Here is a 24,582-nt window from a genome sequence, read left to right as displayed (position 1 = left end):
TCATCAACAACTCAAATCAAGCAAATCTACTGCTACTGCTCGTTATGCGAAAAATTCGCGAAGCGACGCGACTTGCGCGAGTGTAACATGATAGCTTTTTTTCACTGTGTAAATTTTCCGTTGCCTTCTCGCCGCTTTTTCAAGCCTTGAAGACTTTTGTTTCATACAACAATGAAATACAAAAGAAACTTATAGCACTGAATAACAAAAACACGTGAACCGCGCATTTTTTCGACCGTGCACGCAAAAAAATCGTATATACGGGTCTGACTACCTTGCGTCGGAGCGCATTAAATTTGTATGCGCAGTTAACGTATACGCGAGCGGTACTGTAAGTTATAAGAGATGAAGTACAAGATTTCTGTTTTGCTATGTTGAGTGGAGGTCAACTCCCCTTTCTAAGTCAATCACCTACAAAGGAGAGCATGATGCCAACTACTTTTTCCTCTCATTGTAGCTAACCATTTAGCTCTCTACCAGCTCTTGCCGACTGCCTTATGACAAATAAAGTGTACACTGTACCACATACTTACATGAGTTGTAAATGTCACAGTTGCATTCCTCTTGACTGCACTGCACAGGACCTTTGAAACCACTCCAAATTGTGAATAGAACCTCTTCAGCCATGCATTCTTGTTGAAAGACTCAGGAATATCCCTGATTACCAATGTCTTCAGAAGGGAAATATCCACAGTTTGCAATTTATCTTCTGTAACTTTTTCCTTGTTTTCCTTTGCCAGCTGTTGCCCTTTTCCTGCATTTAAGGACTGACCAAAAATTCTTGTCTGTGGTTTAACTATAGCAGCCACACCAAATGTATTTGACTTGGCCGGAGATGCTACTGCAAATAGAGGTTTTGAGACTGCAGTAGATTTAACCTGGAGAGATGGAGCAGCCAATGCTCCAAAAGTTAAAGAAGTTGAATCACTGATTTTCACTGTTTCACTTCCACTTTTGGTGCCAAAAACACTACTTGATGAGACTTCTGCTGAAGAAGAAGGTCCTAAGTTTTTAAAACCACTGAATGTTAAGTTACCAGATGATGGCTCCTTTACAGAAGCAGAAAGATTAGAAAGAATACTTGAGCTGGTGTTTGCTGATGATGAACCCAAAGCCAATGAATTGTTACTTTGAAAGCCTGAGCTGGAGACAGGGTTTGAGGTCTGTGATTGCCCAAACAAAGATGCTGCTGGTTGAGAGCTTTGCACAAAAACATTTCCAGATGAGGTTGCAAAAGCATCTGCATTAGTTTGACTCATGCCAAATCCTGTTGCAAAACCACTACTAGCTGTAGATATGATGGAGGTACTAGCTTCCCCTGAAGACTGAACTGTAATTATGCAAAGAAAAAAAACATCAGTCTTGAAAAAAATAATTTTTGTCAATTTTACATTTACATGAATGTTCAACACTTTACACCCTAACATCAGTAAATGTGTATTCTCCACACTGCTCTCTATATATTTCATATATATACTTGATACATATGTTATATATATTATATATATGTTATATATATTTATATATATTTACATACAAGGAGGATTTGGTTAACAATCAAGAGCTACTTTTGTTGGTAATCATTTCCTTCATTCATGCGAACCTAATGTTTGGTTCTGAGGTGATATTGTTTGGGAGAATTAGGTTCTGGTAGCTCTTAGGGGTTAAAGGGTAGTGCTATACATGTAGACCAGTACATGAAGAACATTTGTGGTAGTCTCAACTCAAGGTTTCAATAAAAATCAGTTCCCTGTCTCATAGACTGTACTACACAATGTGCATACATGTAGAAGATACATTTAGTTTAAATTCTAAATGGTGGTTAACCCTTTAACTCCCATAAGTGACCAAGACAGAAATTTTCCTTACAATATGAATACAATATCAACCAGATAAGTGATGAGAATAAAGAAAAATATCAATATAGGGATAATTAGTTGATCCAATACTAAATTCTCTGAACTTAACATATAAGAATTGTATGGTTGACAGTAAGGAGAATTACAAATTTGGTCTGGGAGTTAAAGAGCTAAATGACTCATTTTGGACTCGCATGCTACTGCACACATGCAGTATAGAAATGATACTCACTATCTGCCCACACTCACAATTTTTTAATAATCTATAACCCAATGTAACATTTAACAAATTTTTTTGGTTAATTTTGCTGGATGTCCACAACCTGCAAAAACCAGTTCCAATTGAGAAAAAAGATCTTGCTATAATGGTAATTAAATGCTGCAAACATTTTAGTACCTCTAATGTAGTGAAGAATGCAGAATATGAAATAAGTGTCAAGTTGTGTTCTTTAAAATGAATGAGTTACCAATAATAAGATTCTTGTGTTTGCAGATGGATATCAGGGAAAGAAGATTTCTCCAAAATGGTTTTTTTTGGGATGTCAAAATAATCGTTCACCAGATATTTCCCACAAGCAACTTGCAATGTTTGCCTCCCTGCGATCCCAGGAAACTTTGTACAGACACACCAATTTGATTACCAGCAACTCATTCACTGGACTCACTCCAAATTTGCATCTATGAACAACAACTGTGTCACTTACCATTGTATAACCCAACATGTTAAAAAAATTTAAAAGTATCAAATTAGTTTCCTTGTTTGTGTTCTACAATCTGAATTGAAAATAAGAAAAACTGCTTCTGGCTGGAATTAACTATTTATTCCTGCAGAACAGAAAATATCAAAAACCGAAATATAAAAACTTACAAAACCTCAATGCCACATGGCATGAATTTAAGGGAAAATTCAATCTTTTTAGAATTACAAGCCTCCTATGCTGGTCACTTAATACAAGATCAATTAACCACATAATTAACCCTTTAACTCCCAAGATCTCATAAGTAATTCTCCTTACTGTCTACCAAATGATTCTCATATTGTATATATATCATATATATTAGTTTGGAGAATTGGTATCATATCAAATAGTAATCCCACAATTTATATTTTTCCTTATTCTCATCACTTGTCTACATGATATTGTATTGATATTGTATGCTCATGTCAAATGGTTTTATGGCCAATCAGAGCGCACACACTATTTGAATTATTTTATAAAGTAAAATATTTTTATTTTGTTACATTTTGTTATGTTAGGTTGTGACCTTAACCCTTCAACTCCCATGAGTGACCAAGACAGAACTTCTCCTTACAATATTAATACATTATCAAGCAGACAGGTGATGAGAAAAAAGAAAAAATCTTAATTAGGGGATGATTAGTTGATCCATTACCAAATTCTCCAAACTAACATCACAAGAACTATATGGCAGACAGTAAGGAGAATTACTAAATGAGATCTTGGAAGTTAAAGGGTTAACTCTTGACACCCTAACATCAGGATGCATATTCTCCATACTGTTCTCTATACATTTCATAATAGATTGACATCCTTACAAACTTTGTTGGAAATAAAAAGAATTGTGTTTCACAATCAAGAGCTTCCTAAGTTGGTGATCATTTCCTTGATTCTTAGGACCTCAATGTTTGATTCTGGGGTGATATTGTGGGGAGAAATTAAATGCTGATCACTATTACAAGTTAACCCTTTACACCCTGACACCAGTGTCCATTTTCTCTATACTCTTCTCTTTACATTTACTTTGGTACCGACAAGGAGAATTCATTTAACAATCACAGCTTCTTAGCTTGGTGATCTTTTTCTGTATTCTCATGATCTTAATGTTCAATTCAGCCGTATTATATTAAGGAGAATTTAGATGCTGGTCACTCAAAGGGGTTAAAGGGTTAAAGGTTAAGATTTAAATAGGCTGGGGCTTGGATTTCATCCTCACAAATAAAAAAGAGGAGAAGAACTGAGGGAAAAGGGTTCCTCTCTTTCAAACCCTGAATTATAATTATCTTATGTAGAGTAAAAGGGACTGGAATAGGGTTAACCCTTTCACTCACAAGATCTAATTAGTAATTCTCTTTACTATCTGCCATATAATTCTTATGATGTTAGTTCAGAGAATTTGGTATTGGATCAACTAATAATCCCATGATTGATATTCTTCTCTATTCTCATCACCTGCCTGCTTGATATTGTATTGATATTGTAAGGAGAAATTCTGTCTTGATCACATGTGGGAGTGAAAGGGTTAAATAAATCATTTACCTGCATTTTGTTGAAAATTTGATACCGATGCTGAAAATCCTGAGCTGAAAACTGGTTTGGCTAAAACTGCTGAAGAAGTATCAGGCTTAGCAATTGTAGACTGAGATATAGATTGAGATGAGGGAGTAATCATTGAAGCAGCTGTAGCAACAAAACCAAAATTTACTGTCTCAGTATGTTTGATCTGCTTTGCTTCAGCATTATCACTTGTGGCAGGATTGTGGTCAAGTGGACTAACATAGCTTCTCTTAGCTGGTCTTTGACCTGGCACACTTGGATGCTGTCTCTTTGTCTCGTGCTGACCTAAAGAAAGCAATTAGATACACAGTGAATTTTTTTATTTGAATATTCATGTAGCCGTGCCTCATTCTACAAAGGGCTTGTAATTGCCTGAAAGGAGGATTCTCTCCATCCAGAAGGTATACGTATTTTAATAACTTGTCTGGGACCAAAATTCTTGAAATGACAGTGTTGCGCATTACTCAGTTTGAAGTGTTCAAAATTTACTCATCTCAAAATACATGTATTTCTTAGCTTGATTAGCCTCTGATGTAAAAAAAATTTATTCTGTGTTTTAACATCAAAGTTTGCACCCTCTTCCCCACTTTCGTAAAAAATTCCCAAATTCAACCCTAAATTGCATCCAAGTTGGGTTAAAATTTGGACAATAATTATTGGTTCATCAAAAGAAAGTAACTTGTTAAAAACCACAGCACATGGATAGTATTCAAAGAATTCGAACAAGATGTCCAGCTGTAAGATCTGAGAAACAGACTCTGGCTACTCTAGGACAGGAATGCTTTCAAAAATGTTTAACCCTAGACAATGTGCATAAAACTGAGGTACATTAATGTTACAGCCAGTCACGCATTTCGATACAGTGTAACAAAACTATAACACATGCTGCCACTCCTTCTAATGAGATATCTCTACTTCAAAAAATAATTCTTTTGATAAAAATAAATTTGTTTTGGCTATCACCATACTCTAGGTTGACTTTTTCATGATCCATCATCTTGTTCTGTTTAATTATTTTGCTTTGCTCTAAATGATTGTTGTAATACATGTAGTTTTTTAGGATTTTACTATAAACTACCCACCCATCTTATCTTTAGCTTGAGCTATCCCAAGCCACTGGCTTTGGTAACTCTTCATACAAAATCAAAAGAGACTTGTGTGTGTTTATCTTGCATGATTAACAAGTAGTAAAGATTTTACAAAGACAGATACAGTAGTATGAGTCAGAAGGACACATCAACAGTTACTTCATTTGAGTTAATTAGGCAATAATATCTTTGTCACTAGATAATCACTAGGAGGTTCATTATTTCAATTAGTGGTACATACGGCATATGTACTCTTTGTATGCAGCTTTGTACGCAGTAGTACGAGTCAGAAGGTCACATCAGCAGCAATTTAATTTGAGTTAATTAGGCAATACTATCTTTGTCACTAAATAATCACTAGGAGGTTCATTATTACAATTAGCGGTACATACCGCATATGCACTCTTTGTATGCAGCTTTGTGTTGTTATTAAACAGAATATGTACCTACATACACTTGTGCGTATGTATGAAGTAAAATATCTCTGTACCTGGAAATTTTCTTCTCTGAAGTGGCTGCCCAGGAGCTTGTAATGACAAGGCAGAACGATGATCGCGAGGGTAACCAGGAGCTCCAGAACCCTGTGAAAGCCTACGAACAGCTTCTCTTTTCTGTAAGAAGTACATTTACATGCATTAAGGTAGCAAATCATTAAACTTTTCCAGAAGAGAAGGAGAATTAAATCTAAAAAAAAAAACGGTTGCTGGATCTCGTGCTTTATCTCGTGCTGTATCTGGTATCATCTTACTGTTTTAAGAAATATCCGCTTTTAAAGACAAAGTACAGAGGTATATACGAGAATAAGGAGTCCATTAGAACGTTCAGTTTCAATTCTCACCTTCTTCAGTCGAATCTGACTCGACATGCTTGAAAAAAGAAGTTCACAGGATCGATTTCCTATTCCAGTGGTTCCGCCGACAGCTTATGACGCTGTGAGATCAACCAACTACGACCAAACAAACAAGATCGACGATGTCTGCTAAACAATGTCTCGAATGGAGGGAAGGCGCCCGCCAGTGGGAAAGTAACCTCTCGTTCACTGAAGACTTCATGAAAGCTGCAGGGAATTTCACGGAGCGCCTGTTATGGAGACCGTTTCAAAGGGCCGTTGAAGACATACCCAAAGCCTTGACGACGGTTGAAGCGAAGCCTTTGACGATAAAATAATACTTTACACTAAACAAATGTAACTCATTTTCCACCACACAAAAACTTTTCCCCACTCGGGGGGGGGGGGGGGGTGGGGGAGAGCTTCAAAAAATATGGCGCCATATTTCATGCTCTTCGTGGGTGAAAATATATTTTCAATTATTGAAACTGCTCCGCGCCAGTTTATAATTTAGTAACGTAAATTGGCCACCACAAAAGAGTAGCAAAGCTAACGTTTCGAGCGTCAGCCCTTCGTCAGAGCGATTGGCGATAGGCTATCGCTCGGACGCGGAGGGGCTAAGTATATTCAGGTGATACTGGATTACGACCAGCGGACGTAATAAACCACATACTCGGCTTGGCCGTTATCGGTCGTTAAAAACACTTTTTTATCATTTTTTCCTCATTAATCAGGTTGATTGGTTTGTTTGGGTGGGAGTTTGTAAACACTGTTAGAAAATTTTATTTCCTAGACTTTTCAGCCATAATTTGATTAGGGGGGGAGGGATGGGAGATTTGTCCTGGGTTCGCCAGCCGACTTTGTATTTAGATAAGGCTACGTAAATACGGAAAAAGTCTTTTTTTGCTCAAAGTTTAGATGAAACTTGTGCTCTGACTAGTTGAAACTATGTACTTTATAATAGTACGGATAAACGGAGAGAAACCTCAGCAGTGTGTCTCATTTCCGCTCCAAAATTTCTTCGGGTTCATCCAAAATTCAAATTTGGAATCGTTGGTCTCAGAAAAACGCAAAAAAAACCCAAGTACCAGACTGCAATAGGGAAAACCGTTACGTTTACATTTAAAAAACGACAGGAAATAAACATCGATGGCGTAGTTTTTAGATTTTCTTTCTGACAAGATATTTGAACTTCCTCGATACTTATCACAATTTATATGCTCTCCTTTAGTCTAGAATATTTCCTTAACACATCGCGAAAAACCCACGGGGTAGTCTGAAGCGGGTGGTTGATAACAAAAACATTGTTATTAGCTATCAGCTATTGAACCATCCCTGTAGGAGGAAACAGCTAATCGGAAAATTGTTGTGAACTATTATGCACGCGTTTAATTAAACGAAACAAATTATTATGGTTGTATATAAGTTGCAGTTATTAATCGTGATGAACACAGTTGTATACGATGTGGATCGAATGTGTATGCTACAATCCTTCTTCAGGTGATAAGGTCGAATGGATACGCCTGCAGTTGTGTTCTTTGACCGTGCGGAAAAACCATGCGGTCAGATGCTATCGATCGATCGATCGATCGATCGAGACGTCGCGATCCAAAGCTACCCCATCGTGGAAAAAAAAGATTTTAATTATATGCAAATTTATTATTTTTTCCACTTTCTGCAAAACTTTGATCCACTTAGTCTCACATAGAGGATTCTCTGGTGTTGATCAAAAAGTAGTTATTTAATATGCATTGAAGAAAATACCTGCTGTGTCTGTTTTACTTTACTAAAAATTCATACTGCGACTTAATTTTGGCGGAGAGACCAGACGTCAATAATTTGCATGACAGTATAATTTAGTGTAATCAACTAAAAAAATTAGCTAGAAGTTTGCGTTTAATTCAGCTGACAGAAACTCGACTCACACAACGGAAAAAACGATGATGACCTGAAGTTGCCAGTTATGGGGAACGGTCTTGGGTAAGTACAAAAGTTCTTTCTAAAAGATTAATTTTATTTAATATGTATCACAAGAAGACTATGAGAAGTTGAGCCTATGGCTTCATCTTGGATGGTTTTAAATTAGTTGGTTCTTTGTTATGTGGCTGACCACGGAGGCTTTCTTCAGGAGGCCAAGTCAAATTATTTCAAGGGATATTCTAAAGAAGCCAGTTTAGCAATGTATTAATGAACTACAGACTTAAAGCCTGATTTAACTCACGTTTCTATCATGAAAAAGTGACGCTCTCATACGCGATTTTTCTTTCAAAACATGATTCGCTGATGTCAGAACCTCCTTTTGTTAAATTATTCATACACTTTTGAGAGAAGTGTTGCACCCGCTAGTTTGATAATTTTGGACTATACACTAGCTCACACTTGACTTTACTCTTGAGCACGCTACGTTTTGTTACGAGCCATGATTTTTAGGTTCCATCAGTGATTGCACTTAAGAGTAAGAAAAGAAAAAAAAAGCAAAAGATTTACGGCAAAACTCTCAAGAAATGTGCTGCAAAAAACCGCGCGTGCCTTTTGTCAAAGTGGAAATCGAATCCAGGTTTTTAGATTGCCCTATCTGTCTCACATTTTAATATGGAAATAGTAGTTCATAAAAATTACCAACCCTAATCACCCAAGTAATTACCAATACATCAGACTATGATCTTCATCGGTTTGGGCAAAATGCATAAATAAGGAACAAAGATAAAGAATTGAATTCATGTAGTAAAATACCTATAGGACTTTTTGGCTAAATCAGGTCGAGCCGAACTGAATTCTCATTTTTCTGTCGATCATGCCCCAAGGATCTACCCACTCTCGGACTCTAAATAATGACCTGGGTAGCAAAATTTGCCCTCCTTTGCGGTCAAAAAGAAAACTTTCATAGCTGTATCATAGTGACAGATGAAAAGAAACGAGTTATGAAAGTCCGATTTTTTCCGTGATATTTTCTCAGAATATATAACTAAGAGTTTCGCTGCCGTTTATTTACATTTATAATAATTAAAGACGATATCATGTTTTGACTTTCGGCCAAAATAGGTCTTGGAAAGTCCGCTGGTGGCATTAAAACGTTTGAGATAAAGCATCCTGTTACATAATGACACCACTTGCGCACGTTCTGGCCCGTATAAAGTTCCAATTTCAACGCAGGCTTAGCTTCAAAGTCATTTCTCTCCCAACGATCAGTTTTTCGATCTTGAAAAGGAAAGGAAGACTGCGATACTCATTTAGGCAAGTTCACAGCACAGTAGAAGTACCTTATGGTTTGTTATCATTATGATAAGATGAAGCAAAACCAACAATATCATTTTGGGAAATTTTTTATCAGCGTTTTCAGGGGCGGCGAACTGTGTGCTATTTTAAAAGTATAGCGTGAATGTTTGAATCAGAAGAAAGAGCTACTAATACATTAGGGAATGGGTCTTAAAGAATTCGGTTCCTTTGTTATTTAGATGTCTGTTTACAGTTTGCGTGCCTTGGGACGACGACCTTTCTTTGTACTAAGTAAAAACTGTTTCTGCCATGAGGAATTGCATTTAAGAAGCTCTGACACTTCTATTTCCGTGTCTTATGGACCCGTGCCATATCTCATGCACGCCTTTTCACATCAAGCTTTAAATTTGTCGTAGGCATGTCATATGGCTTGTCGTGTGAGTGCGATATGTCATACCACTTGGAATAAAGCCAAATAATAAGTGGCTCTGCAGTTATCGTATTCCCTGGTGTTCTGTAGACGGCCACATATTTGTATCACTGTGTTTTCAAAATTTCAACTCTAATTAGGATGCTAATAAGCTTCACCGGCGCCCGCTGGTTTGATAATGTTGGACTGTAATGATAAAAACTTCAGTTATCTCTTAAACTCGCTCCTTTCTGAGATCAGCCATGGTTTTTAGGTTTCAGCAGCGACTGCACTGAAGAGCAAGAAAAAAAATCTAAAACATAAAGACAGAACTCTCAAGAAAAGTGATTGCAAAGAGTTGCCTCTTGTCAAAGTGAAATTTAGAGACAAAAATTATTTGAGGTCTCACATTCTGATATAAAAATGAACATAGGAGGTCAATAACACTACTAGCGCATAAACAAGTATGAGGAATCAAGAGAAAAAGCAGCAATCATACTATAAAATACTTTTAGGTCGGGTTGGACGGGAAATTATTTAGCTTTCGTTCATGACGTAAGGACACGTTCACAGTTCTGCCCTATTCCTAATAAGAACAATATTATAGCTGCGTCAAACGAACGATTATAAGAAGAGAGTTTAGAATAACCAAAGAATTCTCAAAAAATGTTTTTATTTTAGATAAAACAAAGAGTTTCGTTGCTATTTACTTACATTATGACAACGATGTCGTATTTTGAATTTCCAAGAAGACGGAAATTCTGCGAGGATCTCAGCCAGAATGTTTTCAAAGGAAGTCTGCAGGTGGTATTAAAAGAAGTTTCAAAAAGAGCATTGTGTTTCATAGTTTCATCATTTAGGCATGTTGGGGTCCGTAAAGTTCCTCTTTCAATGTAAGTCAAGTTCAATTTAAAGTCAATTTGTTTCCAAAGATCTCTTTGTCGATTTTGAAAATTGAAGGAAGACTGCGATACTCACTCAGTAAGTAGCATAGCATAGTAGAAGTACCTTATGGTTCTGTTATCATCATGATAGCATAGAACTAAACCAAAGATATCATTTTGGGAAATTTTTAATACGCGTTGTCAGGGGCGGTGAACTGTGTGCTATTTTAAAAGTATAGCGTGAATGCTTGGATCAGGAGAAAGAATGGCTAATACGTTAGAGAATGAGTCTTAGAGGAGTATGTTACTTAGTTTTTAGATGTCGGTTTTTTTTTTTGCATGTATCGGGACGACGACCGTTCGCTGTACTTAGTACAAACTACTTCTGCCTTTGAGGAATTGCATTCAAAAAGCTTTGAAAACTTCGTATTGGAAGAAAATAAGTAAAACTTTTGATTAAGCCATAGACAAACGTGCAATGGGACTTTTATAGTACCCGTGTCTTATCGACTCTTGCCGTATCTCACGCTTGCTTTTTCACACCAAATTTATTTGTCGCATGCATGACATATCGCTCGTCATGTGTGTTTGCGATATGTCATACTGCTTGGAAAACAGCCGAACAATAAGTGCCTCTGCAGTTATCGTATTTCCTGTTTTTCTGTGGATATCCTCATATTTGTGCTCTCAAACTTTATGATTTCATTTCAGATGAGATTATATAACTACAATGGGAGTCCAAGAGTTCTTTCATTTACCAGTTTTCCTCTTCATGTTGGTATTGTTTCATTCAGTTGTTGCTCAGTACCACTGTGATACACGGGAAGTCTCCATCTTTGGTAAGATGCTTCAAAAACACATTTTTAAAACAATCACTGGAGCAGCACTCGGTGATGTGTGTTTGCGGGAATGTTATCGTGACGTCAGATGCCAAAGCTTTAACTATGTGTTCACCCAAGACAAGTGTGAGCTGAGTAACCGCACAAAGGAAGCCAGGCCTGAAGATTTTGTACCCAACTCTGAGAGATATTACTTCAGACGATATAGGAAGAGAGGTAAGCATCAAGGCAAAATGATTCGGCTAACTGCTATAGAGAGGGAGATATGGCCTTTTTTCTTCACTTTCTCGTTTTCTTATTTTCTATTCTAGCTATTCTCGGTGCCATTCCCGAGCTTTCTGCAGACTCGTGCAAGGAAATCAAGGCCAGTGAAGGTGGACAAGCGGTCAGCGGAAAGTACTGGCTGAATTTCATCAAACCTGACACTCCCGTGTTGGCTCATTGTGACATGAAAACCGAAGGTAGAGTAGGACAGTTAAACAGAATGGATTTACACTAAAAAGTACTGTACCTTGCATAAAAGCTAATAATCAGCTTTTCTGTCAAGTACAATTCTTTCTTGTTGTTGATCGTAAGTCTGATCGTTTGGAAGGAACACTTGGAAAAGATTGCTACCATGTCAAAGAAAATTTAGAGATGTTCGTAATCGTTTAAGATTTGTTCCTTGGAAACTAGTTATGAAGCAGCAAGGAACTTTTCTTTCAGCCCTAACAGAGCAGATGGCTGGCTTTTAATCTAACAGCAGGAAACTGAATTAAACTAAAACCAAATGAATAAAGACTAATAAAGACTAATAATAACACTAAATTACCTGCTAAACTAAAACCAAGTCACATCACCCACGAAGAAACGCCCGCGCATTTCGAAACATGGCGGGTTTTTTTTCTATCTTATCTTTTATCTTATTTATATAATTCATGTTTCAATCCATGTACGACAACAGATAACGGCAAGAATTGCATATCCATAGGCTGGAATCTATTTTTTTCAAAGTAGAATTTGATAACTATTGACTCATTTGCATCCTACTAAGTAAGGTGAACTCGTTGTTTATGCTTTGCTTTTATTCTCAACACCAAGCAACGATTCAATATGTTATGGGAATGATATACATAGAAACTCTTGGAGAGCCTGCTCGATAAAGCTGTTTGAAACACACACTCCTTGATTTTTTTTAAAAAGTGACTAATTTGATAAAAGAGGATCTGAACATCAATTTGCTTAAAATTGTGCTTCGTGATCAATGTATATTGTCACTCTAAACGATTTGGATATTCATATACAGATGCTGACGAATGTAATACCTCCGTTAGTGTTTGTGATGTGAACGCTGACTGCAAAAACACATTGGGATCGTATCGCTGCTCTTGCAGATCCGATTTTTCTGGAGATGGACATACCTGCAAAGGTGAGAAGAAATTTTAGCAGAAAACGTACAGTTCTCATAAAGCAAATGTCGTTGCGAGGAGTTATGTCTCTCGGCTTTCTTCGACCATTGCTTCATTAGATTTGAAATTACTTCGCGTCAACAATTTATTCTTTATTTAAATTTAAAAATTCAGTACAAATGTTCTGGAATCTTCGCGTTGTTTTCTTTTGATTAGATATTTTTTAATTTCATCCTGTTGCAAAGAGTTTATTATGCGTATCAGCGATACGGCGGAACTTTCATTATAAACCCCAAACATCTTGCACTTTAATTTCCAGGTGTTGACCCTATTCGCAATAGTGTTTGCTAAGGGTGCAGCTCTCTCGGTTCCCTGTTCAATTGAAGGTGACAAAATACTGGGGAATAAACAAATACGTCAATCTAAAGGCCGCAGAATTTTCATAGAAGGAAGAAAAAGTAATTTGGCTTTCCTTTGTGGGAAGGATGCGCATTTGTTGAATGATCCTGAGGGAGACTAAGAAGAATAAGTCTGCTGTCAATGTTTTACTATTTTACAGATATTGACGAATGCAACGCTTTCCCATCATCTTGTCCAATTTATGCCAATTGCGAGAACATCTTAGGCTCTTATCACTGTTCCCGCAGACCTGGTTTTTTGGCGATGGTACAACTTGTTACCGACATTTGGGTTTGGATATTTGGATATTTGGGTTTTAAGACAGACTAACTAACTTGTTATTTTCAACGCTTCAAATTCAATTCACATTTTTTGTGGACATTTTCCCCTAAAAGTTTCACAGGTATCACGTTCATAGCATATTTCAGGTGTAAATACTTTTTTCTTTTTGAAGGTACTGTGAGTCTCAAAACCGATGGTAGAAGAGGACGCTTCGGCAGTATACAGACGTTCACTGTTCCAAGGTCCACCCGCTATCTCATCAAAGCCTGGGGCGCTCGGGGAGGAACACATTCATACGATTATGGAGACAATCCAGGAACATATTATGGTGGAAAGGGAGCGTTTAAAGAAGGGAAGTTCAGACTGAATAAAGGAACAGTGTTAAATATTGTGGTGGGACAAAGAGGAGGAGATTCAGTGGAGGTTAAAGGCGGACAAAGCACTAACATGACAGCAGCTCAATTAGGAGTGTCCGTGGAAGACAATGCTGGCACTGGAGGAGGGGGAGGAAGTTTTGTTTACACTACAGCTGATGTTCTGTTGCTTGCTGCCGGAGGAGGAGGAGGTGCATCGAGTGGATATAATGGTGTGGATGGTCAGGCGGAATCAAATGGTACCAGTAGTGTAGGGCAGGTTTCGTCACAAGTTCGAAATGGAGGCACAGGTGGGCAGCCAGGTGAATGCAACAGTGAGGGCGCTAGCTATCATGGAGGAGTGGGAGCGGGTTGGTTTGGTCAAGGTTGTACCCGACTAAGCTTCTCCGATGGGGAAAGAGGTGGATCACGCGCTGAAGGCTGGATCGGAGGTCAAGCCGGAGGTATGAATAGCGGTAATAACGGGGGCCCTCCACCAGGAGCAGTTGGTGGGTTTGGTGGTGGGGGAGGTGGATCAGAGGATAATGGTGCATCAGGCGGAGGTGGTGGGTACTCTGGGGGAGGTAGCGGTACCCATGCGAAACAAGCCGGAGGTGGAGGAGGCTCGTACTGTAATGGCCAAGATTGTTCCAGTTTGACTGGTGGGAACTCGAATGATGATGGCCTTGTGCAAATTACAGAATTGTTGGGCTGATTCCAAGACATATCTTGAATATTACAGTTGTTTTTCAAAAACGGATTTTCTATATTACTAGAAAAAGTAGTTGTGGTGGTAACTGCAGAAGTTTTATGTACATTCAAATCCCTTGTTCCTTTTTTCAGTATGAGATGATAAGAATGCTCCTCCTCCGGCTAGGTATTAAAAAGGTCACCGTCTAGGATCATGATATTTAACACCCTAACCCTTAACATCCTGAGATTTGATAAAACTTTTTAAAAGTTTACTTGTAAGAGTGTGTTCAAAAACCTTCATAGAGTTAATAATTTGAAGGGAACTGTCCAATGAGTTCCATCTATTAACTATCCTTTTATAGAAAGTTCTTTTTTTAATAGTAAGCACTTCAGAACTGGTCCCGAGTAAAACAAAAGGAACGCTTCACAATAGGTACAGTCGTCTAATAATTTGTTTTGTTACTTAAACTGCGGTGTTCTCAGGGATTTCCGGCCTCGAGAAAAACCATGTATTATTCTCTATATGTATAGCATAATAAATAAATTAGAGGAGGCGATGCAGAAACAAATCGAACATTTTGATAACCTCCTCTAAAGGGCTTAAGAGTGCAAAATACCGCAAAACTAAAATGTCCTGCCGGTTTAACATTCCACTAAGAAAATTAGGCGAAACAATAAGGAATATGGCTAAAATCGCCTACTTGCTCCCGCTTTTTTTTATCTTGAAAACAAACTAGTTTCATGCAGCAGCTATTTGCCAGTATGTGGATTTTTTTAGAAGAGGGTTCCATAATCAGATATATAATATGACCATTATCGAATATGCAATGAAAAACTGATATTCTGGACGTTCTCCATTAAGGACGCTGATCTTCAGGTCGAATAATCCCTTAAAATATTCCTCTCTTCCTTCTTTAACTCGTTTTGCTCGACTTAGTAAAACCTATTACAGTTGGCTTTACCTGCGGACCGTTTAAAATTTAAACGCACGATCACAAACTTTATTCAATAAATTAATGTTTCGTAAAAGCCTGGCTCGTGCCCTGTACGCTTCCACAAGTTAATTCGCAAGTAGTTATTAACACCTATATGGTTTGAATAAAACCGAACCTTTTTAAATGCTTTGATCGATGAAAACAGATCCAAGAAAAAATATTTGTCTGATTGGTCCCTCAGCCGCAAGGATCTTTCAGGCGGGCCCTTCTTTGTTTTTCTCTTTGTCGTCCGAACGAGAAAAAAGAATGCGCTAATACACTCTCGCTCAAAACTGCGGTACTCAGGAGAATTAACTCTTTGTTAGCCCTTTGAGAACACTTTTAACATACGAAGTTTTCAGACTAACAATTTACCATCTCCTTTGCTGTTTCTGTTTTCGTAATCTCTTAATTCTTCTCCTCTTTTTGGAATTAAGGAAGAGTAACCTCCATTTAGTTATTAAGTCACGATCATGAAATAACACCAGCGGAGCGTAACAGTGCGAGTGTGAAGTATAAGGGAGTGACCCATGCATCCCACTGCGAAGAATAAACCTAAACGATTGGGCCATTTTTTTGTAATGTTTATTTTCTTTACGGGGGCTCGCTAAAGTCACGTTCAATTATTTTTCCTTAGTATTGCTCTGCGCATCCTCTACTGCGCATAAAAACACGCATAAAAATCAAGAAGTACGACCACGTCTCCTGTTTCTCCACGCAGTTCTTTCTTGCTCTTGCCGCTTTTTGCGTGCCTTACAACAGAACAGAGCACAGTCAGGGCTTCTATATTTGTTATATATGGAATATTGTGCGCTATTGCTAACTCCATTTTTTTTCGAACGTCTTACAACTCTAGCAATTTACCAACCAGCAGGAGAACTAGTACTTTAAAAGAAAAATAATCGATATCTACAAGAGGTTAACTGGTACTTGTGTGGGTACTTGTTTTAACTTGTACTTGTACGTCAAAACTGACATAGTAATACTGGAAATCAAAGTTAATTAGTTTGTGGATAGCAGGATTTGAATGAGTTTCCTCTCTCTGAAATAGCGCATGAAAAGAGAATCAGTTAAATCTCATATTAAGTACGAAAAAGTCAACGATTTCATAGCAAACTTCAATTTATGCGAAATTCTTGAATGTTCATCAAAAGGCTTTTGAACACATGACTTGTCACTTGACAACAGTTCGTCGGCCGATTTCCATTCTTGTTTAATGTTTCATTTGATCATTGGCTAAAATGATGTCTAATGAACCATGTGTTTTGTTCGTTAGACATAAGAGTATCCTCAAATTTCGCCCATAAAAAGCTGACATTAGTCTCAAGCTATTTGTCGTGACTGATGTTAGCACTTATTGTAAAGAACGAAAAATAAAGCTTTTTAAATACAAATTAATGTTTAAATAACAATATCAAGAAATTTAGTTAACAACTTTCCTTTTTTAGCAACTATTCGAAATAGCAACTTTCCAGCATTTTAGGATTCCAATCGGGACAGGCCTAGTCTCAGTGAGGTGATGGCTTTTACGGCTAATTAATGGAAAAATTTTCATCATTTTACGACTAACGGTTAATTTTTTTCTGTTATTTTGATTATTTTGGTTGTGTCACGATAAACTGATCTCCCCACTAAGGCTCTGATATTCTTACGACCTCCCCCCCCCAACCCTTCATTGGCAGTCAATTTTTTATACTCTCCTCTCTACACTTTGTTGGAGACGATTGACCCCCTCTGTTCCCATTGACATCCATGTGATCTCCCCAGAATCCTATACCCCCCCCCCCCCCTTCGTTGACGGCTGGCCTCTAAAGGATATCGAGAGAAAATTGAAGTATATTCAGGTGATACTAGATTACGACAGGAGCTCCTGATTACGACCACAAGACATAATAAATCACTGATTCAGCTTTGCCGGCATCGGTCGTTGAAAATATTTTTTAATCAATTTTTTTCGCCATTAATCAGGTTGATGGATATGTTTAGGTAGGAGTAGGTTAACACTGTTGGAACACTATATTTCCGTGACTTTCCAGGCAGAATTTGATTGAGAGGAGGGGTGAGAGCCGTCTTTGTATTTAGATAAGGCTATGTATATAAGAAAAAAGAGCTATTGCTAAAAGCGTATCAAGAAAAGCGGATCAGCCTAAAGTTAAGCAGGCTTTGTTTGACGATTAACAATGACCGAATATGGCTATTTTGGAACAATGGCGGAAACAGCTTTAAAATACACGCGGGATTTTTCAAAATTTCCGATTATCATACGAGCGGCAGATTCAAACGATCGGCAAAACTGATGATAAGACAAATCCTCCCCGTGGGGGTGATTCTGGTAGATTTTTTAGGATGCAAATAGTCAGGGTGAGGTGGATGGTGGGGCGACTATAGCTTTCGTATCTGAAATAAAGAGATGTCACCGTTTTTTCCCTTATATTGCTTAAAACTGACGAAAGATGTATTCAATTAGAGGCTCACTGTGCGATGCAAAGGTGATGAGAGCATGTGTAACCTGGTATTAACATCCGAAGCCTACCACGCCGTTGAATCATGTAGAAGACTATCGTCATTTGCTCGATTTCTATTTACCATACAAATGCTAACTGTTTACCGTAGCGTGAATGCATAAGCCCAGAAAAAACTTAACACGCGAAAAAATCACACCCCTTGATTCGTTAAATGCTGCCTCGCTTGACTGAGAACAAACATAAAGTCCCAACGTCCGCTTTCTACAAAGCGAGTTTGGATAAAACATGTGCTCTGACTGGTTGAAACAGTGTGCTTTATTATAGTACGGATACACGAAGAGAAAGCTAAGCAGTGTGTCTCATTTCAGCAGGTGGTTGATAACAAAAACATTGTTAATAGCTATCAGCCATTGAACCGTCAGTTTAGGAGAAAAGAGCTAGTCGGAAAATTATTGTGAACTATTATAAGCGCGTTTAGACGTATCAAATTATTGCTGTTGTAAGTAGGTTGTAGTTATTAATCGTGATGAACACAGTTGAATACGATGTGAATCGAACGTGCGTGCTGCAACCTTTTTCAGGTGATAAAGTCGACTGGATACGACTGCAGCTGTGTTCTTTGATCGCTGGAAGCACGTGGTCAGATGCGATCGATCGAAACGTTGCGATCCAAAGTGACCCCATCGAGGAAAAAACGATTTTCATTCCATACAAATTGATAACTTTTTCCACTTTCTGCAAAACTTTGATCCGCCAAGTCTCACATAGAGGATTTTCTAGTGTTAATCAAAAAGTTAATATTTAAAATGCATCGAGGACAATACCTGTTATGTTTCTTTTGAAACTTAATTTTGGCGGAGAGACCCGACGTCAATAATTTGCATGACAGGTTAATTTAGTGTAATAAACTGAGTTGATAACGTAAATTGTTTACCGTAAGGAGTTTAAAGACTGTAGAGGCTGACGTTTCGAGCGTTAGCCCTTCGTCAGAGCGATTGGAATCGCTGTGACGAATTGCTAACGAAGCGTTTGTCGAAGGGCTAACGCTCGAAACGTCAGCCTTTGGAGCCTTTTAACTCTCGGCGGTAGCCAATTTACGTTATCAACTTAGTTGATTACATTAAATTACCCTGTTACATCTCGTACCGACGCAGCACAACAGTTTCTTTAGAAACTTACCCCATTTTTAATTTGCATGACAGTCAACCTCCCACATCATGTGCGAAAAATAAACGGCTGGTCGTGCCTCAAAACATTACCAGGTGATTAGGCTTAGATATTTTCTGAGAAGAGAATACTCACAAGCCTTGCAGTTCTATTGCAGTTAAACCGATATTTTGGACTTGTCTATCGTCATTGAAAATTAGCTAGAAGTTTGCGTTTGATTTAACTTACAGAAACTCGACTCACACAACGGAAGAAATGATGATGACCAGAAGTTGCCAGTTATGAGGAACACTCTTGAGTGAGTACCAAAGTCCTTTCGAAAAAATTTATCTTATATAGTATGTATCACAAGAAGACTACGTGAAGTGGAGCTTATAGCTTCATTTTGGATGGTTTTGAATGAGTGTCCTTTGTTATGCTAAAGAAGCCAGTTTAGCAATGTATTACTGAGCTACAGACTTTAAAGCTGACTTAACTCACGGCTCTATCATCAAAAGTGAAGCTCTCGCGCCCGATTCTTCTTTCAAAACATGATTCGTTGATGTCAGAATCTCCTCTTGTTAAATTATTCATACGCTTTTAAGAGAACTTTTGTACCCGCTAGTTTGATAATGTTGGACAATACACTAGCTCACACTTGTCTTTACTCTTGAGCACGCTTCGTTTTGACACGAGCCATGATTTCTAGGTTCCATCAGTGATTGCACTAAAGAGTAAGAAAGAAAAAAAAAACAAACGATTTACGGATAAAAAATTTAAGAGATGTGATTGCCAAAAAACCGCGCGTGCCTTTTGTCAAAGTGCAAATGGAATCCGAGTTTTAGATTGCGTTATCTGTCTCACATATTGATATGGAAATAGTGCATAGACTAGTTCATAAAAATTACCAATCCATAATCACTCGAGTAATTATTAACACATCGGACTATGATCTTCGTCGGTTTGGGCAAAATACAATTATAAGGAACAAAGATACAGAATTGCATTCATGTAGTAAAATTCTTATAGGACCTTTTGGCTGAATCAGGTCGAGCCGAACTGAATCCACATTTTTCTGTTGATCATGCCACAAGGATCTTACCTACTCTCGGTCTCTAAATAATGATCTGGGGACTAAAATTTACCCTCCTTTACAGTCAAAAAGAAAACTTACATAGCTGTATTATAACGAAAGATGAAAAGAAACGAGTTTGGAAAGTCCGACTTTTTGCGAGATATTTTCTCAGAATATAACGAAGAGTTTCGCTGCCGTTTATTTACATTATAACGACGATATCACGTTTAGACCCGTATAAAGTTCCAATTTCAACGCAGGCTAAGTTTCAAAGTTATCTCTCTCCCAGCGATCAGTCTTTCGATCTTGAAAAGGAAAGGAGGTAGCTTATGGTCCATTATCATCATGATAGCATAGAGCGAAACTAACAATATTATTTTGGGAAATGTTCATGAGCGTTTTCAGGGGCGGCGAATTGTGTGCTATTCTGAAAGTATAGCATGAATATTTGGATCAGAAGAAAGAGCTACTAATGCATTAGGGAATGGGTCATAAAGAATTCAGTTACTTTATTATTTAGATGTCTGTTTCCAGTTTGCATTATCTGTCTTTGAGGAATTGCTTTTAAGAAGCTTTGACATTACTATTTGGAAAACTAAGCAAAATTTTTTTTATTTAACCGTAGACGAACGCGCTATATAACTGTTTTCAATATTCGCGTCTTAATCGATCCGTGCCATATCTCATGCACACCTTTTCATATTAAGCTTTAAATTTATCGTATGCGTGTCATATCGTTCGTCATGTGTGTGCGATATGTCATACTGCTTGGAGCAAAGCCAAACAATAGGTGGCTCTGCAGTTATCGTATTCCCTCTTTTTCGGTAGACGGCCACATATCTGTATCTCTGTGCTCTTAAAATTTCAACTTTAATTAGTATGCTAATAAGCTTCACCGGCATCCGCTGGTTTGATAATGTTGGACTATAATGATGAAAACTTCACTTATCTCATAAACTCGCTCCTTTCTGAGATCAGCCTTGTTTTTTAGGCCTCAGCAGTGACTGCACTGAAGAGCAAGAAAAAAATCTAAACGATAAAGACAGAACTCTCAACAAAAGTGATTGTAGAGAGATGCCTCTTGTCAAAGTGAAAAAAACAGAGCCAAATTTAGAGACAGAAGAATTATCTGAGGTCTCACATTTTGATATAAAAATGAATACAGGAGGTCAATAGCGCATAAACAAGTACGAGGAATCAAGAGAAAGAGCAGCAATCATACTATAAAATGCTTTTTAGATCGGATTGGACGGGAAATTATTTAGCTTTCGTTCATGACGTAAGGACCAAAATACGTTCAGCCTTAATGTCATCATCTAACGAAAAGCACGTTCACAGTTCTGCCCCATTCCTAACAAGAACAGTGTTATGGCTGCGTCAAACGAAGGATAATAAGAAACGAGTTTTGAAAAGCCAAAGAATTCTAAAAAAATGTTTTTATTTAGATAAAACGAAGAGTTTCGTTGCTATTTACTAACATTACGACAACGATGTCGTGTTTTGAATTTCCAAGAAAACGGAAATTCTGCGTGGATCTCAACTTAAATGTTTTCAAAGAAAGTCTGCAGGTGGCATTAGAAGAAGTTTCAAAAAGAACATCGCGTTTCATAGTTTCGTCATTTAAGCATGTTGTGGTCTGTAAAGTTCCTCATTCAATACAAGTCAAATACAATTCATAGTCGATTTGTTTTCAAAGGTTTCTTTATCGATTTTAAAAGTGAAGGAAGACTGCAATACTCACTCAGGCAAGTTCATAGCATGAGAGAAGTACCCTATGTTATCACCATGATAGGACAGAGCTAAACCAAAGATATCATTTTGGGAAATTTTTAATACGCGTTGTCAGGGGCGGCGAACTGTGTGCTAATTGTTAAAGGAGTCTGTTATTTTATGACACCGTTAAGTATCCATGTCTTATCGACTAGCGCCATATATCTCACGCTTGCTTTTTTACACCAAGCTTTAAATTTGTCGGATGCATGACATATCGCTCGACGCGGTCAGCCGTCCGCGTTTTTTGCTGGCTCTGCCAACTTGAAATAATTTCTTGCTTTTTCTCGCGTAAATCTAACTTTTTCTTTTACAAACTTAACAAACAAGTAACAAACAATGTCTTCAAAAAGAGAAAAACAAAAGGAAACGGTGGAAGAAGATTTTGAGGCTTTTGTACGCCATCAGTTGAGTTCAATAAGTGACGACCTGAAAGAAATGAAAGGAACTCAAGTCAAGATTCAAAGCGACATTGAATCTCTTAAGAGTCAAATCAAGAAAAATGAAAGCTCGATTTCAAAACTGAAAGAATCTTTGGATACAAAGCTGGAGGTATTAACAGGACAACTGCATGAAGCTAACACAAGAATCAACCAAATCGAGAACGATATCACCAAGTATGCAAAAGAGATCGATAACACCTACGAGAGATTGTTGTCCCTGGAGAGATATTCTAGGGACTACAATCTGAGATTTTACAAATATAAATATAATGGTTAAGTTGAAGCATTATGTATCAAAGCAACACTTATTAGTGTGTATTATTCTCTTATTTATCCTTACCTTACTTATGCTTGTACACTTTGGGGAAATAATTACAACGCTCCATTGTCTCAAATCGTAAAGTTAAAAAACAAAGCGGTTCGTGTTATAAATGATGTTCCTTTAATGGAATCAATAACTCCACACCACACATCCTTATATACCTGCTTCATTAGTATCTGAACTACTTAACTACAGTACCTGCGGTGCATCATCCAATCAAGTTGCAATACCTTTATTTCGAACTAATCTTAGGAGATTTTGCCCCAGCATTATTGGAAGTTTCTTTTGGAACGATATTCCGCAATCTATTAGAAACAAACTATCTAAAAAAATGTTTAGAAAAGCACTTTTGCGCTGGTACCTTGCTCAATACTGATGAAACATTATCCCTTTTATAATTTTCTGAGCTATTTTGTCATTTTTCCTTTACTTTTTTTCATAAAAATCTCAAGTCCTTTGTTATACATAACTTTAAGGGGCACAATATTAGTTTTCTAGATCTGCCTCTCTCCTCTCCTTCAATATACAAGGTAATTCAATTTATGTGTTGTAAATTCTGTTCTACGCATTTTTTCCTTTGTAAATCTTTATTATTTATACTATGTTATATCACGTTATATTTACATAACTGTGAAGCAGCTAGGAATTGGAGGAATAAAAAAAATATATATACATATATATATAGCTCGACATGGGTGTCTGTGATATGTCAAACAGCTTGAAAAACAGCCAAACAATAAGTGCCTCTAAAGTTATCGCATTTCCTGTTTTTCTGTGGACATACTCATATTTGTATCACTGTGCTCTCAAACTTTATGATTCATTTCAGGTGAAATTATATAACTACAATGGGAATCCAAGAGTTCTTTCATTTACCAGTTTTCCTCTTCATGTTGGTATTGTCTCACTCAGTTGTTGCTGAGTACCACCGTGATACACGCGAAGTCTCCATCCTTGGTAAGATGCTTCAAAAACACATTTTTAAAACAATCACTGGAGCAGCATTCGGTGATGTGTGTTTGCGGGAATGTTACCGTGACGTCACATGCCAAAGCTTTAACTATGTGTTCACACAAGACAAGTGTGAGCTGAGTAACCGAACAAAGGAAGCCAAGCCTCAAGATTTTGTACCCAACTCTGAGAGATATTACTTCAGAAAAGATATGAAGAGAGGTGAGCGTTAAGGCAAAATGATATAGCTAACTGTTTTAGAGAGGGAGATATCACGTTTTTTCTTCACTTTCTCATTTTCTTACTTTCTAGCTATTCTCGGTGCCATTCCCGAACTGTCTGCAGACTCGTGCAAAGAAATCAAGGCGAGTGAAGGTGGACAAGCGGTCAGCGGAAAATACTGGCTGAATTTCATCAAACCTGACACTCCTGTGTTGGCTCATTGTGACATGAAAACCGAAGGTAGAGTACGAAAGTTAAACAGAATGGATATACGCTAAAAGTATTGTACATGGCGTAAAAGCTAATGGTAAGCTTTGTGCCAGATACAATACTTTCTTGTTGTTGATCGTAAGCCGGTCTGATCGTTCGGTGGAGGGGACACCTGGAAAAGATTGTTACTATGTCAAAGAAATGTTAGAATTGTGAAATTAGAAGATCCTCGCAGCTAAGAACACTACTGAAACTAGTAGTTGTAAGTAGGACCTGAAAAAAATTCAGGCCCGTACGGGATTTGAACCCATGACCTCTGCGATACCGGTGCAGCGCTCTACCAATTGAGCTAACAAGCCAACTGGGAGCTGGTCAATGAATTGGGTACAAATAAACATCCGAGTGAATGAAGATTTAGATATATGAAAATTCACATATTTGCACTGCGGTGGAAAGATGAAATTAGAA

At 37.7% G+C, this 24,582-nt stretch overlaps 2 protein-coding genes and 1 pseudogene across 5 annotated transcripts in view; 2 read left to right on the top strand and 1 right to left on the bottom strand.

Annotated features, from left to right (window-relative positions):
* Window positions 1–6,378, bottom strand: part of LOC131787130 (germinal-center associated nuclear protein) — a 216,280-nt gene extending 209,902 nt beyond the window's left edge. Inside the window, exons 1-4 of one of the 4 annotated variants that reach the window (XM_066167163.1) lie at window positions 6,083–6,378; window positions 5,735–5,855; window positions 4,139–4,441; window positions 534–1,330 (exon numbers count right to left, since the gene is read on the bottom strand). In XM_066167163.1, coding sequence (XP_066023260.1) covers window positions 534–1,330; window positions 4,139–4,441; window positions 5,735–5,855; window positions 6,083–6,109 — 1,248 coding nt within the window. In that variant the 5' untranslated portion in view covers window positions 6,110–6,378. The remainder of the gene's footprint in view (window positions 1–533; window positions 1,331–4,138; window positions 4,442–5,734; window positions 5,856–6,082) is intronic. The other 3 variants (XM_066167162.1, XM_066167160.1, XM_066167161.1) reach the window with 3 other exon arrangements.
* The window catches only part of LOC131787159 (uromodulin-like), a 240,513-nt gene that overhangs the window by 203,277 nt on the left and 12,654 nt on the right, over window positions 1–24,582 (top strand). The gene's annotated exons all lie outside the window — the stretch shown is intronic.
* Window positions 7,983–15,503, top strand: LOC131787135 (uncharacterized; annotated as a pseudogene).

The sequence above is a fragment of the Pocillopora verrucosa genome, chromosome 5, assembly GCF_036669915.1.
Source record: "Pocillopora verrucosa isolate sample1 chromosome 5, ASM3666991v2, whole genome shotgun sequence".
In the NCBI taxonomy this organism is placed as follows: domain Eukaryota; kingdom Metazoa; phylum Cnidaria; class Anthozoa; order Scleractinia; family Pocilloporidae; genus Pocillopora; species Pocillopora verrucosa.
This window is presented reverse-complemented; position numbering and strand designations above follow the sequence as displayed.